This window comes from Ammospiza nelsoni, chromosome 1 (assembly GCF_027579445.1).
Source record: "Ammospiza nelsoni isolate bAmmNel1 chromosome 1, bAmmNel1.pri, whole genome shotgun sequence".
In the NCBI taxonomy this organism is placed as follows: Eukaryota; Metazoa; Chordata; class Aves; order Passeriformes; family Passerellidae; genus Ammospiza; species Ammospiza nelsoni.
The window spans coordinates 87747126-87761801 of record NC_080633.1 but is presented as its reverse complement, the minus strand read 5'-3'; the positions used below and the strand labels follow the sequence as shown (position 1 = coordinate 87761801).

Below are 14676 nucleotides of genomic sequence, written 5' to 3'. Positions count from 1 at the left end.
TTCAACTCATGTATGATTATCTAGATAATATCCTGTAAGTACTTTTACACATAAATGTATTTCTCTCATTTTTACTTCTTCTAAAACTGTCAATAAAACACTTTAAAACTGCTCTGTGGCACAGATAAGCTTTTCACTCGTACATATTTTCTCTTAAATAAAGCAAGGGAGGTACTGCTCAGTTCTCTCATAGAAGGCACTGATGAGGGCAGCATTCAAAAGGAACCCAGCAGGACTGAATGCCATTACACATGTTGGCCACGAGATCTGTTGTGTCCTCAGCTTCCTGCTAAATGAAACCTGGTTTGATTGTTCCACATAGTAAGCTGTTGTTGATTGATGTAATGCTGAATGGTGCTGGTGGCTAACTCATCACTCTTGGCTTGACCATTGCAAAACCTAACGAGTAAAAGGGAGGTACTACTGACTAGGAACAAAAAGCCAACAAGGGAAGAAATATGGGAGGGAAGAAAAGGGAATCTCATAGCCATCATATGGACACAGAGCACTGAGAGAAGAGTCACTAAGTTTTTTGCCAAATGTAAGACGTATTTGATTTTCTGATGCTGATTCATTCAGCAAGACACAGATTTTGAAAACAGAATGTATAAACACTGCATGGGAGAAATTAGCTGAGAAGCAACATCTTAATATAGAGTACAGGAGTGCAAGGAACACTTCTGACAGTGGAGGAGCCTGGGCTCCTACACAGTCATTCCCAAAGAATGTTAAAAATATTTGTGGGAAAGAACAAGCTTGTGAAATCGATTTTCTGAGCTGCTGTCTGCTTATTTAAAACAAAAATGATCTTACAGCAGTTCTATGTGTTTCCTTTTCATATCAGTGTTAAGCTTATCATATGAACACATGTTCGGTATGTAATGTAAGTTTAAAATATGCATTATAAAACTCAATGCAAAGAGAATGTGGCTTGGATGCTTGTTGGCATGCAGAGAGATATCCTGTCTTATTCTTTTTTGTACTGTGATACACTTGTAGCATTATAGATATCTAGGCTTTGAAGGATCTATTGTAAACATGTCAAAGACTTCTAGAATTTGGTTTTGGCAATATTAGATCCCAAAAACTGAAGAATGAGTCCCACAGACTTTCATTAAACAATGAAAGTTATTGTTTTTCCTGTTTTGGAGTTGAAATTAAACTAGCATTAGTACACTCTGCATATTTATTCTTTCAACCAGAAAAAAAAATCTTAACTATTATCATGTCTATAGAAAAATGCGTTCAAGACACAGCTTAGACACTGAAAGGTCACCACTGTGTGCTGCTTGTGCAGGCAAAGAGAAGAGTGTGCCTTGCACAAGGTCCTGATGTCCATGGTGGAGTGTGCTGTGTCCTGACCAGCACCTCACCTCCCCTGGGACCTGGGGAGTCCAGCACTGACCATAGCACCAGTGTTCCACTGGGCAGTTTTGCACGTGGGGAAAGAGCATTCCCACAACCAGTGGGAACTTGTGTAGCAGCCAGTTCTAGTGCCCCCACTCCAGGACTGTTGATGGAGTGTGGGAGTGAAGGCTGTGTAACTGGGGGCTGGGAACAGCTGAGACTGAAGGCTGGGACAAAGACTCAGAAGTGGGAGGACAGTACTTGTCATAAGAAAGAGGACAGAAAGAAAGAATGGGCAGAAAACCCTCTGCCCCTTTGCCCCTAGACTTAGTTTCAGGAGGTCATGGTCATTCTTATGCTGGTGTGTTGGCATGTACCTGTCAGCCATCCCCCCAGCAAGACTCCAAACTTTCTTTTAGTCTCCTTCTTCTAAAGTATGACAATGTTCTTTTGCTCTCAAGTGTTCTTTTGGTGTCTCATGGTGCTAAGTTCAGTGTTCTAATGTAGAACACTGTTGAAGGCCCTCTGAGTGTCAGAATGCCAATGGAGAGTGGAACTCCTGCTTCTTACCTTTTTTTTTAAACACTGGGAAATTAGTACTTTCTTCATACTAATTAATATAAATACTGTAATCACTAGGAAAGGTAGAAGAATATTTAGGCTGTGAAATGAAGCATTCAAAAACTGCAAAGTCTCATGATTAAGAGTTACGCAGTGATTTGACTGAATCCTGTTACACATGTTCACAGATGAACGTGAAACAAGCAATGTATTTTACAAGCAAGTTTGAGTTCAACTTTATTTATGTTGGCAGTTAATTAAATACAAACATTTGTGTCTTCATTTCCACAGTGCCACAGAACCCTGAAAAGTCATCACAACAGCAGCACTTGCTGGGTATTTTAGCTTCATTTTACAGATGGGACAACTTTATAGCCAAGTGGCAAGCACATCTGGTAAGGTAGGTTTAGACATTTGGATATCTTGTTACCTTTTCCTTAAATTAAATGACAGTTTCTTCTGTGCCAAGGTAGTACATAAAATATACAGGGTGGAGATGAAATCCTGTCTTTAAAGAAATTAATATAAATTATAGTACATGAGACATTTTAGTACAGATACATATCCTTACGGTCTAAGCTATTCTGTTCACCAAACTAAATTGCTAACAAATTGGCAAACTAACAATATCAGCATTTGTGCAAATTAAATCCATATGTTCTTCAAATGCCTGTATCATCAACTACTTTCAGATGTAAAAATCCATGGGTAGTTTTAAAAATCTCAATCCCACGGTCAGTTTCCACCAAATGAGCAGTGTTCACAAGCAATATACAAGAATATTTAGTCTGTTCAGGAAACAATACTCGTTGCTTTCCTTAGAGCCAGGTATCCTGTAACCACATCTGAAGGGAGCATCCGAATATAGGCAAATTCTTCGATAGTACTAAATCTCAGCTTGCTCTGTGGGTCTGTGTAATTTGCCTGAAAAAGAAACAATGGTAGAGATATGATTCAAATAAAATTTCTAATCATAAAAGCAAAATAAGTATCTTAATTACAAGACCACAAAGCAGTGAGTTTCTCTTCCTAACAACAGCTCTGCTGTTCTACCATGTGGCCACAAGTCTGTGTTTTTTTCTTTCTTCTCATGTGAGGACTTATGAGAAGTTAACAGACCCCCTATAAAATCAGATTAGAAATGCATTAAACATAACAGAGGGCTGAAGTAAGCTTCCTATAAAACACAGTGCAAAAAAAATTCCTCAACTCTCTAAACTCACCCTAGCAACTCTGTGCCTTGTGCAGTCTCTCTCAAGGCAGCTCTCCAAAGAGTCAGGCTGTTGCCAATAAATTACCCACAAAGAGGCTGAATTATGGGTGCTCTGATAGCTTTGGACTGCCTTTCTCTTGCTGCATACAACTTAGCTTTTAATTTACTTTAAAGTGGTCGTTAAAGCTAGGGAGTCTCAGCTTATGGTTCTGTGACTGAACTGATAAGAGATTTGAACCCAGCATTGTGGTTTGCTCCAGATGCCTGCTTTCAGGAGAGCAGCCTGGCCAGCTCACCCTGGGCTACGCTCCTATCCTCTGCTATATTTGGAGCCTGGGTGCCTGGGAGCGGTGCCAGTTTCCTTCTATCCTCTCCCCTTCCTTGTTGCTACAGAAACCTGGAGCTTGGCTGAGCTCAGGGGTAGGCCAGGAGGCTGCACTGGGGGAAGGCAGGCATCAGGGCATTGCCTCTCCACACTCAGCCTCCAGGACAATCCCTGCCCCTTCAGCATTGGATTACCAAGTGCTTGCCAAGGCTCCAAAATGTCTTCTGTGCCTTTCTTTAGCACGAGAGGGTGGCAGGCTGCAAGGCAAAGGCAGTTGAGATCCCTCAAGGCATTGATACTAAAAACAGGAAAGGCCAGGAAGAGCTGGAATAGTCCCCTATGCCATACAGTTATAGTGCAGAGCTCTCTACATTTTTTTGTTGGAAAGCACCTGTTGACCATGGTAACAATCCAGCCAATCATTTGGTCTGATATGACTTGGAAAATTTAGTGTTATTTGTAGCTTTGTTTTCTTTACAAAGAAATGCTGCCAGGTTAATTAAATGTAGTCAGCTAACAGTTCAAGCCATCAATTAAGTTTCAAACAAATGGCAAAGTTAGAACATTAGGAGGTACAAATTTATACAGCAGTTAACAATTTACTTTTATTTCACTCTTTACACCTGGCCTCATGTAAGAAAAAGCTAAGCAATTAGACTGCTTTTCAAATGTGCACAGTTCTGTAATGGAGTAACCAAGCAATATCTGCAATTTGTATTGTGCACTGATCTAGGTTAAAAATATTATGGCAGCTCTTGACTTTTCTGTATTATGTATTGGGCTGTACTGTTTGCAGACACTCATGTATCATAACCAGCCATTCATGCCATGGCTTCAGCTTGAAAACAAACTTTATCAATACTCCAGCAATAATTAGAGATTAGAATATTAAATTAAGATTAATTTGAAAAGAAAAAACTCTGTCATGTTTAAAAACTAAATCAAAGGCCATGGAGAAATGCTCTTAAAATACAATAAACTAGGTATCTCAATCTGTTTCTATAGTAACAGGTCTGATCCATTTTCAGAAAAGGAAGAGAAATGGTAACATTTGAAGATTTGGGTTTCTTGTTTGGTTTTTTTTATAATCTGCTTTACAATAAATTACTCAGTTTTGAATGTTAAAATATCTAAATATTCGTTTTGCCAGTTGAAAATAATAGGTTTATTTTGCAGTGTCAATACAGTATATAATAGCTTTAGAATTCTAGGCTGCCTTACAAATATAAATTGGCTGCTCTGCTGAGACCATTGGTAAATTTAATTCCATTTGTGCTACACACAGAAAGAGAAGGGGATCAGTAGAATTTAATTGTGGCATCTGAGAGCAAGTATGCTGATTGAGAATGTTTTAATATACTTCTCTTTTTGTACCTAGTAGACAATTTAATTCTTCCCTAAATGGGTAATGCTAAGGAATACTTTTCCCCCCCACAAGGGGAATCCAGCATTCCCACAGAAAATATATTCTTACACAAATGCTTTTATATTTTACACAGAAAATACAGGGGCATTTTTATAATACTACATTCCTACAATATTCTATTGTCCCACATATGCTCCTACTAGGACATGATCTTGAAAGCATATTTAGTGCTTCTTATGAAACACTTCTAGCCTAGCAATTTAAAGGGCACACTGTCTCAGCTATTTTAATAACAAAGAGGTTTTTTAAATGAGGTAATTTTATCATAGTCTGGAGAAACCTTGCAGGCCAGGTAAAATAGTAAACTTGACTCACAATGCAATTAGAGGACAGAAAATTAAGGGGGAAAAAGTGGAAAGAGAAGAAAAGAAAACAAAAGCAGCCCTGAATGGATTTGTATAGAGAGTATCTATACTAAGCTAGGATAGTTACAGTACTTACAACACTGATGGAAAAGAGGTGCTGGTAAAGAGAAGCTGAGGAACTGAGAGAATTTCCTAAGGTTTAACTGACCTTTAACTGGTAGGGATGTGGTCTCCACTCCCATCTATACCCTGCACCATCAGCTCACTATAGGTGCAACGACTGATTAGTTTTGAAATACATCAAAGGTTAGTGCTGGAAAGCATTATCTGGTTCCTTGGAGATGGGGCAGGAGTCTGTCTGGCTGGAGGGAATTACCTTCCCTGGGTTTGTGAGCATTCTCTTCCATTTGCTGTCTGCCAGTTCATCTGTGAGGGAGATGTTGCTTTTCCACTCGCTCTTGAACACCAAGGGCTACCAGCCTTTATCTGAGCAACCCACTCCTTTTCCAAACCACATGCAGAGGCACAGGCTGGACACATGCCACCTCATAGGTGCCTCATCTAAATGTGTTACTTAAAAATAAAGTCTAAGAAAAAATATGCTACCAAATCAAGATCAAATGCTTGGATGTGCAGGATTACAGTTGGAGCTAAAGCTATTGTTTGATGCCTTACACTAAATATTCACTATAAGGCAGCCCTTAGTGAAGTGCTCACTCACTTTCTGTCCTAATGAGGACTTTTTGCCTAATTCAGTGCACAGAATGCAAGGTGGTATGCTAACCTGCATAACAAATATGTACCTCTAAGGACATCTCCAGGAAGTGATATTAAGCCTGTGAAGGTGTGCTAGTGCCCTATGGGTGAGAAGCAGTTTGAACTGAGGGAAGTGACACAGAAATTCTGTGCAAGGCTCTTTGATATTACAAGGTTTTCATTAGTGTATCTATTTAATGTAACCACTACTTAAGCATTTTTTTTCCAAAATACAACATTCCCATTCATTTCAATTGTAAGAAATGCACAGACTTCTGCAAAATAAATCACTGGAATTTAAAGGTGAAAAGTGAAAAGATATGCTGTTACTAATACCTGTTTTGTTGTAAGTAAAATTATTCATGTAACACAGGAACAGTTTCAATAGGAGATAGAAAATTTTTGTTGGGCAGAATTCAATGACTTTACTCCTGTTTTGTGTCAACAGCAACTTTGGGGAATTCAGGCACCAAATTGTAACTACCAAGACTTTCTGGAGCATGTGCAAACTGTATCTAAGTCAATTGTGGTTTGTTTGTTTTTTTGCTTTCTCCTCTTTCTTTAACAGAAACATGTAAAAGAGCCTATCTGTGACACACAGGCTATACACCTGCCAAACTCCAACTTCCAGCTCTGAAGCATAGGGGTATCTGAAATTCTAAACACTTTATTCCAAGTGTGTTTCAGGCTGATTTGTTTGAGGCAAAGTTTGAGAGCAATGATAACAAGGCTGGGGTTTTTTTTAACCTGGTGGAAAAGAGGACAAACTACAAAATTTTGCCTAATCACATTATTGAAAATTGTTGAGCCATCTTTTTAAAATTTCCTCTACAAGATACAATGAAATAAATCCACACCAGGCAAACAGCATGGATAGTTTCAGTCAGTGTGGGTACACCTTGGCAAAGTCAACAGTAATGGAGACTCTGGACTACCAGCTTTCCCTGCAGCTATCTTAAGAATTAGAAATCATGGGCACCTGTAGATTCTGCAGGTGAGAAAGAGGTGTCACAGGAGTTACTTGGCAGGACAAGGTATTTAGTCTGTCCTGACATCTATTACCAACCTAAGGATTTTGTGATGTAGTGACAAGTATTTGGGGTTTGGTCATAAATCACTGGATAATTATTAAGCCCAATTCTGAATAGGAATTTCAGCATATACATCTTTTACAAAACAAGGCACCAGCACTATTTCATTGTGGAAGGTGAGATGTCATTTTTGAGAGGAAAAAAATACTTACCGGAAGTCCTGAGATGTCTGAGTATTTCTTAGCAGGTTTAAAAGAAGGAGGAGCATCAATATTAAAATCTAGAGAGAAACAAAGGCATAAACTCAGTGTCTCACACACACACACACACGCACACACACATATATATATATTCTATAACATAAACCTACTGCTTGAGCTCTCTATTAACTAGCAAAGAAATATGAAGCAGAATCACCTCTAAAACATTTACCCTGTTAGCACGTAAACCACAGCCTGATCCTGCTCATCTATTAATAGAGTTCAGCAAGCAGAACTGCCCTCCCCAGAAGGAAAATGCCAGACCTTTGAAATGTGTCCATTTCTTCCAAGTCTTAATGAATTCCCTTGCAGTCAGTCACGTGCAAAGAATAACTATTATCAAATGCATACTGTATGTTAAGACCGTGAAACATTGCTCAAGATTGCAGCTCTGAAATACTATAATCCAGAAAAGCAAAGTAATCTTTTAAATCAGTTAAATCTTTAAGCATGTACCACTTTAAGCCCAGTCAATGACCTAGAAAATTGTCTGAATGTTTAAACTGAGGGTTGGAAATTGCTGTTCTTTGGTGCCCTTTAGATAGCAATTATCATTCATAAACATTTTTAAGATACAGTTGGTATGCTTAAGTAGTTAAATCCTCAATTTTGGATGTTTACAAAATATCTTGTACCTGAATTATTTCTTTCCTCTTTCCTGATCCCCCTTGCAATTCATTCAGATGCTATGTTCAATTCAAACACTCCATCCATATCAAATTTTTAAACCATCATCTCATAATTCAAAAGACCCTAATGCCACAGACAACTGGTTTTAAATAGGAAACTGAATTTCTTTTCCCTCCTTCTTATAAAAAATACTGCAAATTTCTGGTTGCAAACAGAGCACAGTAGAAATAGCAACATCAGCAGATTGTCAGTTACAATGGCCAGGAACGCACAGTAGTCTGCATTTTTCTGTAACAGTTGTGTCTAAAACACTTCAAAAACAGCAAGCTATTTTTGGATAAAGCACCAAGTCTGACAAAAAGTGAATGCAGTTTTGAAATGCCTCTACTTGCCCAAATAAAATCTGAGGATTGCATTCTGCTGGTAGCTACATTCAATAGTATCCTGCTTTACAAGCAGACTTGAAGAGTATCTAGATTAAGACCACTGTATCTCTGTGGATGTAACCAGCTAGGACTGCTAATCAGCACTGCTAATAATGTAGTTTCAGCTGTGATGCACTAAAGAGAGGATGTAGGATTTAAATCTCCCAAGAATCTAGGATAAGGAGCTAGATAGGAAGCTTGGGCTGAGGTCTAAGCTACTGCAGGTATGTGGCTTAGCAGAAACTATTTGAAAAGTACTCAAATATAGCTAATCAAGTAGCAGCCACCCACCAAAAGACCTCTGGACTTTTGGAAGGAAGGGTGCCTAATGAGTGAAAAGGTGACAAAAATCTCTTGGGAATAAGAGTTTCTGACTTGGTTTGGATAAATATTTTTTCCTTATTAAACTCTCCCCTCAGATGTATTTGAACTTTGCTGCGATACTCCAAATTATTTGCTTCCCCCTACTTTCCACTTAGGGCTGATGAGTGCAATTGGAGAAATCTTAAATGTACCACTGGACCCTGTCCAAGCAGGATACTGCATGCACTGATGAAATAATTTAGGTTAGTTTTAAAGAAAGTTATTTGTGTGGATTCTATTATTTATAAATACATGCAAAGCGTCTAAGCAGCTTACAGCTAGGATCATTTAGTTGCCATGGCAATGCCCTTTCAGAAGCAAGAATTTGTTTTAGGTTCTTCCATGTTCTGTTCTTCTTGCCAGCTGCTGCTCCACCAATGCCGGAGTGCTAGAATTAAAAATATGGTGTTTAGAGAAAAAAATAAATAAAGAATACTCTTTCAGAGCATGACACTTCTATTTCATAGTCTTTTTGATATGTCTCATCTTGTCGTGAACCATTTTGTTATTCTCACTTATTTCATCAGCATACTACTATACTGTACACTCTAATCTTGGTTGCAAGCAAAAGCAAAGCTTTTTGGACTGTGTCAAAGCTTCTATGTTTCCCATTAACTGAAGGAAATTAAAATCTGTTTTTTACATGGAAATAGAAAATCAATGTGGTTTGGCTTAGCCTGAGATTACAGGATTCTGTATGTACTTCCTATCGTATTAGAAGTTATTACTATGAAGTTGTTTCTAAAATTGTGATTATACAGCTACATTTTCTCTCTCCTTTTTATGGCATATTACAGGTGCAGCTCTTTTACAAATTATCCATGACTGCAGAAAACACAACTGATCTTTCAAAATGTAATGAATACTGAGAAACTTTCTGGAAATTTTATTTTTCTTTCAAAGGCTAGAAGACAGAATAATAGCAAAAGAATAATAAACAAAATGTTGGCTGCCAAGACAATTTTGCATTTTGAAAGGAACACTAATGGAAGGCTTGCCACAGGTACTATAATGGCAGCTGCAGTTATCAAATGCGATTGCTACAGAGTAATTTATTTATGTCCCTCCAGAGACAGAAGCTGCACAACATACTGTACTACTTCTAAATGATCAAAGGACACAGATTTACAGCTTAACTTCAGAAAATGTTCTTACAATTGAGAAGTTGCTATTTCTGTTAAAAATTACTACTTGCCCCATGAGTCTCATTGAAACTCAGCGAAGTTCCGTAAACACACTTTTGCTTTGAATGTTTATAAATTAACCACTTAAATTGATGAGGATGACAGGAGGAAGGACTCAATGAGAAAGCTTTTTGTTTTGTAGGCATAAGATATATTCAGAAAAGATGCTCACAAGCTGATGATATACTGGGTTTTAGTGATGGATATCTGATTTAAAAGACAGAAGCAAATATTTGCTCTTAGGGTAACACCTTAGTCATCTAAAGATCACTGCATAATAGAGACTGATACAGCATGAGATGAAACTACATGTACTTCCACACCACTGATTCAAATTCAATGCATGAATTTTCCCCCAAATCACTGCAAAATTATTTTTTTGTTTATTTTTTTGTTTGTATTATTTTGGTACTCTCAAAACCAACTATTTTTATATGAACTTATGCCTCCTAAAAATGGGGCTGAGCATCACCTCACACACCTACAATGAAAAGGCAACAACTGCCAAGCACATATGAACCAAACGAAGTTCAGAGAAAGCTGGAGGTAGGACAGGTGGAGCTACTGCTTTACAGCAGCTATTGCTCTACACAAGTGTCAGAAAGTCTTTTTCCCCTCACCCTTTGCCAATGGATGTAAATTCCAATCGGAAAGTTTAGGAAAAGGTAATTTCTTCCTCCTTCTCTTCTCTTAAGTCTGTCCTCTGCAGCGAGCTAATGGTTCAAACTTGGGCATACATATGAGAGAGAGACACTATTTGATTTATTTTCTTCCTTTAAGGGCAAATTAGGATGGAAAGATGCAAAAATCCATCCAAATTGTTACTGCCAGGTCATACCAATGAAATGCTGATTAACATGCAATGCATTTCTTCTCAAATTAGTTACTGTATTGGAGGGGACAATTTCATGGTTTTTATTATAACTGCCTATTATTTCTGCAGGGGCTGCCAAAGACCCTGTACATTCATTATCATTTCAAGCATGCAGACATTAGTATTGCCTCTTTGGAAATGGTGACATCCCTCTAAGAACTGAAGGATCAGCTCAGGGCTTCACAGATATTTAAATCCTATGTGGAAGCTACATGGGATGCCTCTGGGCACAAAAGGAGCTTTTGCAGTAAGCCCCGTTTCTCAAAGATGCTGGTGCTTGCTGGAGGATTAGTGAGCAAAGTATAGGGTCGTTTGAATGCCCCTCTCATGACTGAAGTTGTCTGCAAAGCAGATGTAGAGCAACTCACATGTCAGAGATTAATTTCATAGCCCCTGCCAAACCTGTGCTTAGTGAGCTGTGCGTTGCCCGATTACTCGTTATGTGCTGGGGGATATTGTATCTTGTTCATGCAGAGTGAAATCTGGGATAAAATCCTACTTTCTAAGTACTGGCTTAGGACCAGCAGTCTGAGAGGTTTGCTTGTCTAGAAAGCATTTGTACAGTGTGCCAATGAGTTGGCCTTGGCACAGCAAGATAAAAAGATATCAAAACCAAACCCAGCATTACTAATTTAATCTTCTTCACCTTCTCTCCCAGTTTAACCCTCAGAGTGTTTGGAGCCTGCATTTCATCAGCTGTCAGTGTTTACATGACTGAATGCTGGCAGGCCAGACTTCTAGGGGGCACAGAGCATTTTGCTTCTAAATCTAGCCATGACTAGAAGAAGACACCACAAATGTGTTAAGAGTTTCAGGGACCAGAAGAAGAGCAAAATGCCATTTGCTAATGACTCTCTGGCTAATTTCTAGCTCAACTGCTTTGCAGCCTGCCTTGAGTTGGAACTGGAACATAGGATTCATACATTCATAGTATTAATTATTCCTCTCCAGCTGTGGTAGTTTGTGAGATACCATATCATAAAACTTCCACACTTACCTATACATAACAGGTTTCCTCACCCCGTTCCAGAATTTATTAGAACAGTTCTGCCTCTGGACCAATGCCATTCTCATGCTATAATACAGTGTGCACTTTAGACTGTGGTGTTACATGGATTGAGGTGAATTTCTTAAAAACTGTCAACCTTTTATTTGGCTACCAAGCTTATTTTCTTAATATTTACACTAGGAACATGGTTAAATAGAATCCTAGTAAGTCTTTTATGAGAAAAGTTTGAAATTTCAAATTGTTCAAATAATATACTTACGACAAAGTTTGGGTCTTTGAATGGTAACGGCTTGGCAGTAGTTTCCACTGATCCTGTGCTGGAGTCTGTGTTCAGAAGCTTATTTTCACTCACAGCCTCTCCACCTGCACTCTGCAGAAAAAAATACAGTCTTAGTGCTTGTTACTCTGAGCAAGTTTATCTGGAGATGTAGGCATCTGCTGTACTACCTGTTGCCTTTTTGCTCTCCTATCTCTTTTGCATCTAAAGATCTTGTATGCCAAGAGTGGGGAAGCATGAAACAGAGTATTTCTCAATCAATTTACAACTGACACACAAAAGGGAGGACAGGAATAGAGTGGCCAAAGCCCACTGAGTAAAAACTGCATGGGGTTTACTGCAGTATTAATAAAAGCCACCTCATCTCACTTGATAAATTGCAAGACAGTATGTGCAACCCAAAACAGCAGAACTGTACACTCTTTTAGAATGTTCTGTATAAAGTATTAACAGGAATATATAAAATTTATGAAAAGGTTTTTCATCAACTTTCTAAAGAAAAATGGATTAATCATTTTATTCTTCATCCTTGGTGCCAGCTGTGCTTGAATGAGGACTGAGAAAAAGTATTTTATTATATATTATTTTTATATGCAAGCTTCACAAAATCTACATGGGTGCTAGTTAGTATTTTCTAGGTTTTCTTTATGGTTTGTTTATTTATTTAGCAGGAAGAGCAGTCAGAAAAGATGAGTGTGACTGGAAAGCTAAAAAAGTTGTGTGGCAGTCTAAGCAATTTCTGATAATTCTGCACGGCTGAGTTTATGGGTTTTTAAAAATCTGTTAGTGACCTATAAGGCTCCACATTACCAGAACTAGCCCATGCTACACACATAAATATTTATTTGAAATCCTTATCTACCCCAAAGTCAGTGCAAATTTTGCCACTGAGTTTGGTAGTTTAGTCAATAGGAATCCATACCTTGATTTTTTTTTAACTTGGAGTAAAAGATTGGCTAAAAGCTAAGTCAGTATTTACTGCAAGGATGGTTAAAATGTTTTTTCATGTTATGTTTAGAGAGATAACAGTGGGAAAAGTGTTTTCCTGTAAAAACCTTTTGTGTTGATACAATACTCATTTAAATATGGAAAAAAAAAAGACTGCTATTATTTGTGGCTTATTGGGAGTACCTCTACAAACTGGGCTATAGAGCAAAGGCCATGATTCAGCATATCTTTCTCCATGTGACTACAGGGGAAGTGTTTTTACTCTTAATACATGTGAAAGTAATTATAGGATTAGGGACTAGGCAAGTTGAACTCTTCTTAGGGGAAATACTCCAGTCATTCTACAGTGCCTGTTTTCAACATAGCAAAGAGAGGTCTTGAATATTGGAAGTATAAAGTAAAAAAAGCAATGTTTCTAGTGCCTTACTAAAATAAAAATATGAATAGAAATAATCTGTTTTCAAAACAAGACAGTCCTTTGTAAGTTCATGTTACAGGAGATAAGGCAATAATAACATCAGCAGAAGCAACACTGAAGCCTGTAGCTTAAACTTGATTCTTCCATTGAGGACAGAAAACATTAAAAGGCAGTGACTGTCAGAGAAACAGAACAAATGCAGATGGATGTTTAGAAACATGTACATTATGTGGCAGTGAGCAGAGAAAATATCTTCATCAATCCTGAGTAAATGGCTTTATACACTGAGTTCCTAGGTTTCAAAGTATATTCTTGTACATGCATGCTTCCAGCACTTCAGATTTCAGCAGCAAACATTAGTCAGCCTTGAGAAAGACAAAACTTGAAATACAAGATTATTTTTCATGAATTCATTATCTCTGATACTGCTCATTATCAGTGTAAATTCTCTTAAGTAGAAGAATCAGCACTCAGATTTATTCTTCAAAGCATTCTTGCCTTTTCTTTGGTACCATCTGGTTGGTTTTAAACCCAGTTCTACAGATAATTACTTTATCGCTTTTGCCCCTTCAGTGATCTTGTCATAAGTATTCTGATTTCTCTGAAACAGGCTTTGAGTAGTATTTGAACAATAACTCAAAATAGTAACTAGTACTTTGAGACTCAGCACATAAAAATAGTTAAATAGTAAAGGGGAAGAAACTTCCTTATACATATAGTCTGTAATTTCTGCAGCTGGATATACTTACATACTACCCTCACTGTCTTCAGTGGTTTCTTCTGTGTGGATTCAGTGCTAATCTTGCTGGTGCAGTGGGAAGGAAGGTAAGGAATTGCTCCTGGCAGGACAATTCCTGAATGTAAATATTATATGTAATTTCTTTTCTATACCAGCTCCTAAGGGATTTCAGGTGTTAAGAGCTGCTAAGAGTCAGGCTAGTTCTCATTCAGGACAGATGTTGATTTTGTTGGTGCCAGTATCCCTTGCATGGTGGCAGAGGCAGCACGATCTAGAGCAGCAACTGCTGCTCTTTGGGTTTGCTGCCCATCAAGGCATCAGGTTCATGGGATCACCCAAGTCATCCTCCAGTGCCAGTGAGACACAATGCCAGCAGTTGCCTCTGGATCTGTCATGGACAGTTTCCTGTCCAAGGCAAAGGGTGCAGGGCTGTAAAGCAGTTTTCATATCACTGAGGCATGCAGCTGATACCATGATTTCAGAGCCCTGTGACAGACTGGAAAGCAAATAAGACTGAGGATTATGATTCCAGTTAAATGCTGGGAACTGAGATAAAAACATAGTGCAGAGGCATGCCAGTTCCCT

The 14676-nt window shown here is 38.3% G+C and overlaps 1 protein-coding gene across 1 annotated transcript in view; it reads right to left on the bottom strand.

Annotated features, from left to right (window-relative positions):
* Positions 1 to 2117: 2117 nt before the first annotated feature.
* The window catches only part of INO80C (INO80 complex subunit C), a 30191-nt gene continuing 17632 nt past the window's right edge, over positions 2118 to 14676 (bottom strand). Inside the window, exons 2-5 of the mRNA XM_059466457.1 lie at positions 11969 to 12079; positions 8919 to 9030; positions 7177 to 7244; positions 2118 to 2832 (exon numbers count right to left, since the gene is read on the bottom strand). Of these exons, the coding sequence (XP_059322440.1) occupies positions 2701 to 2832; positions 7177 to 7244; positions 8919 to 9030; positions 11969 to 12079 (423 nt within the window). The 3' untranslated portion in view covers positions 2118 to 2700. The remainder of the gene's footprint in view (positions 2833 to 7176; positions 7245 to 8918; positions 9031 to 11968; positions 12080 to 14676) is intronic.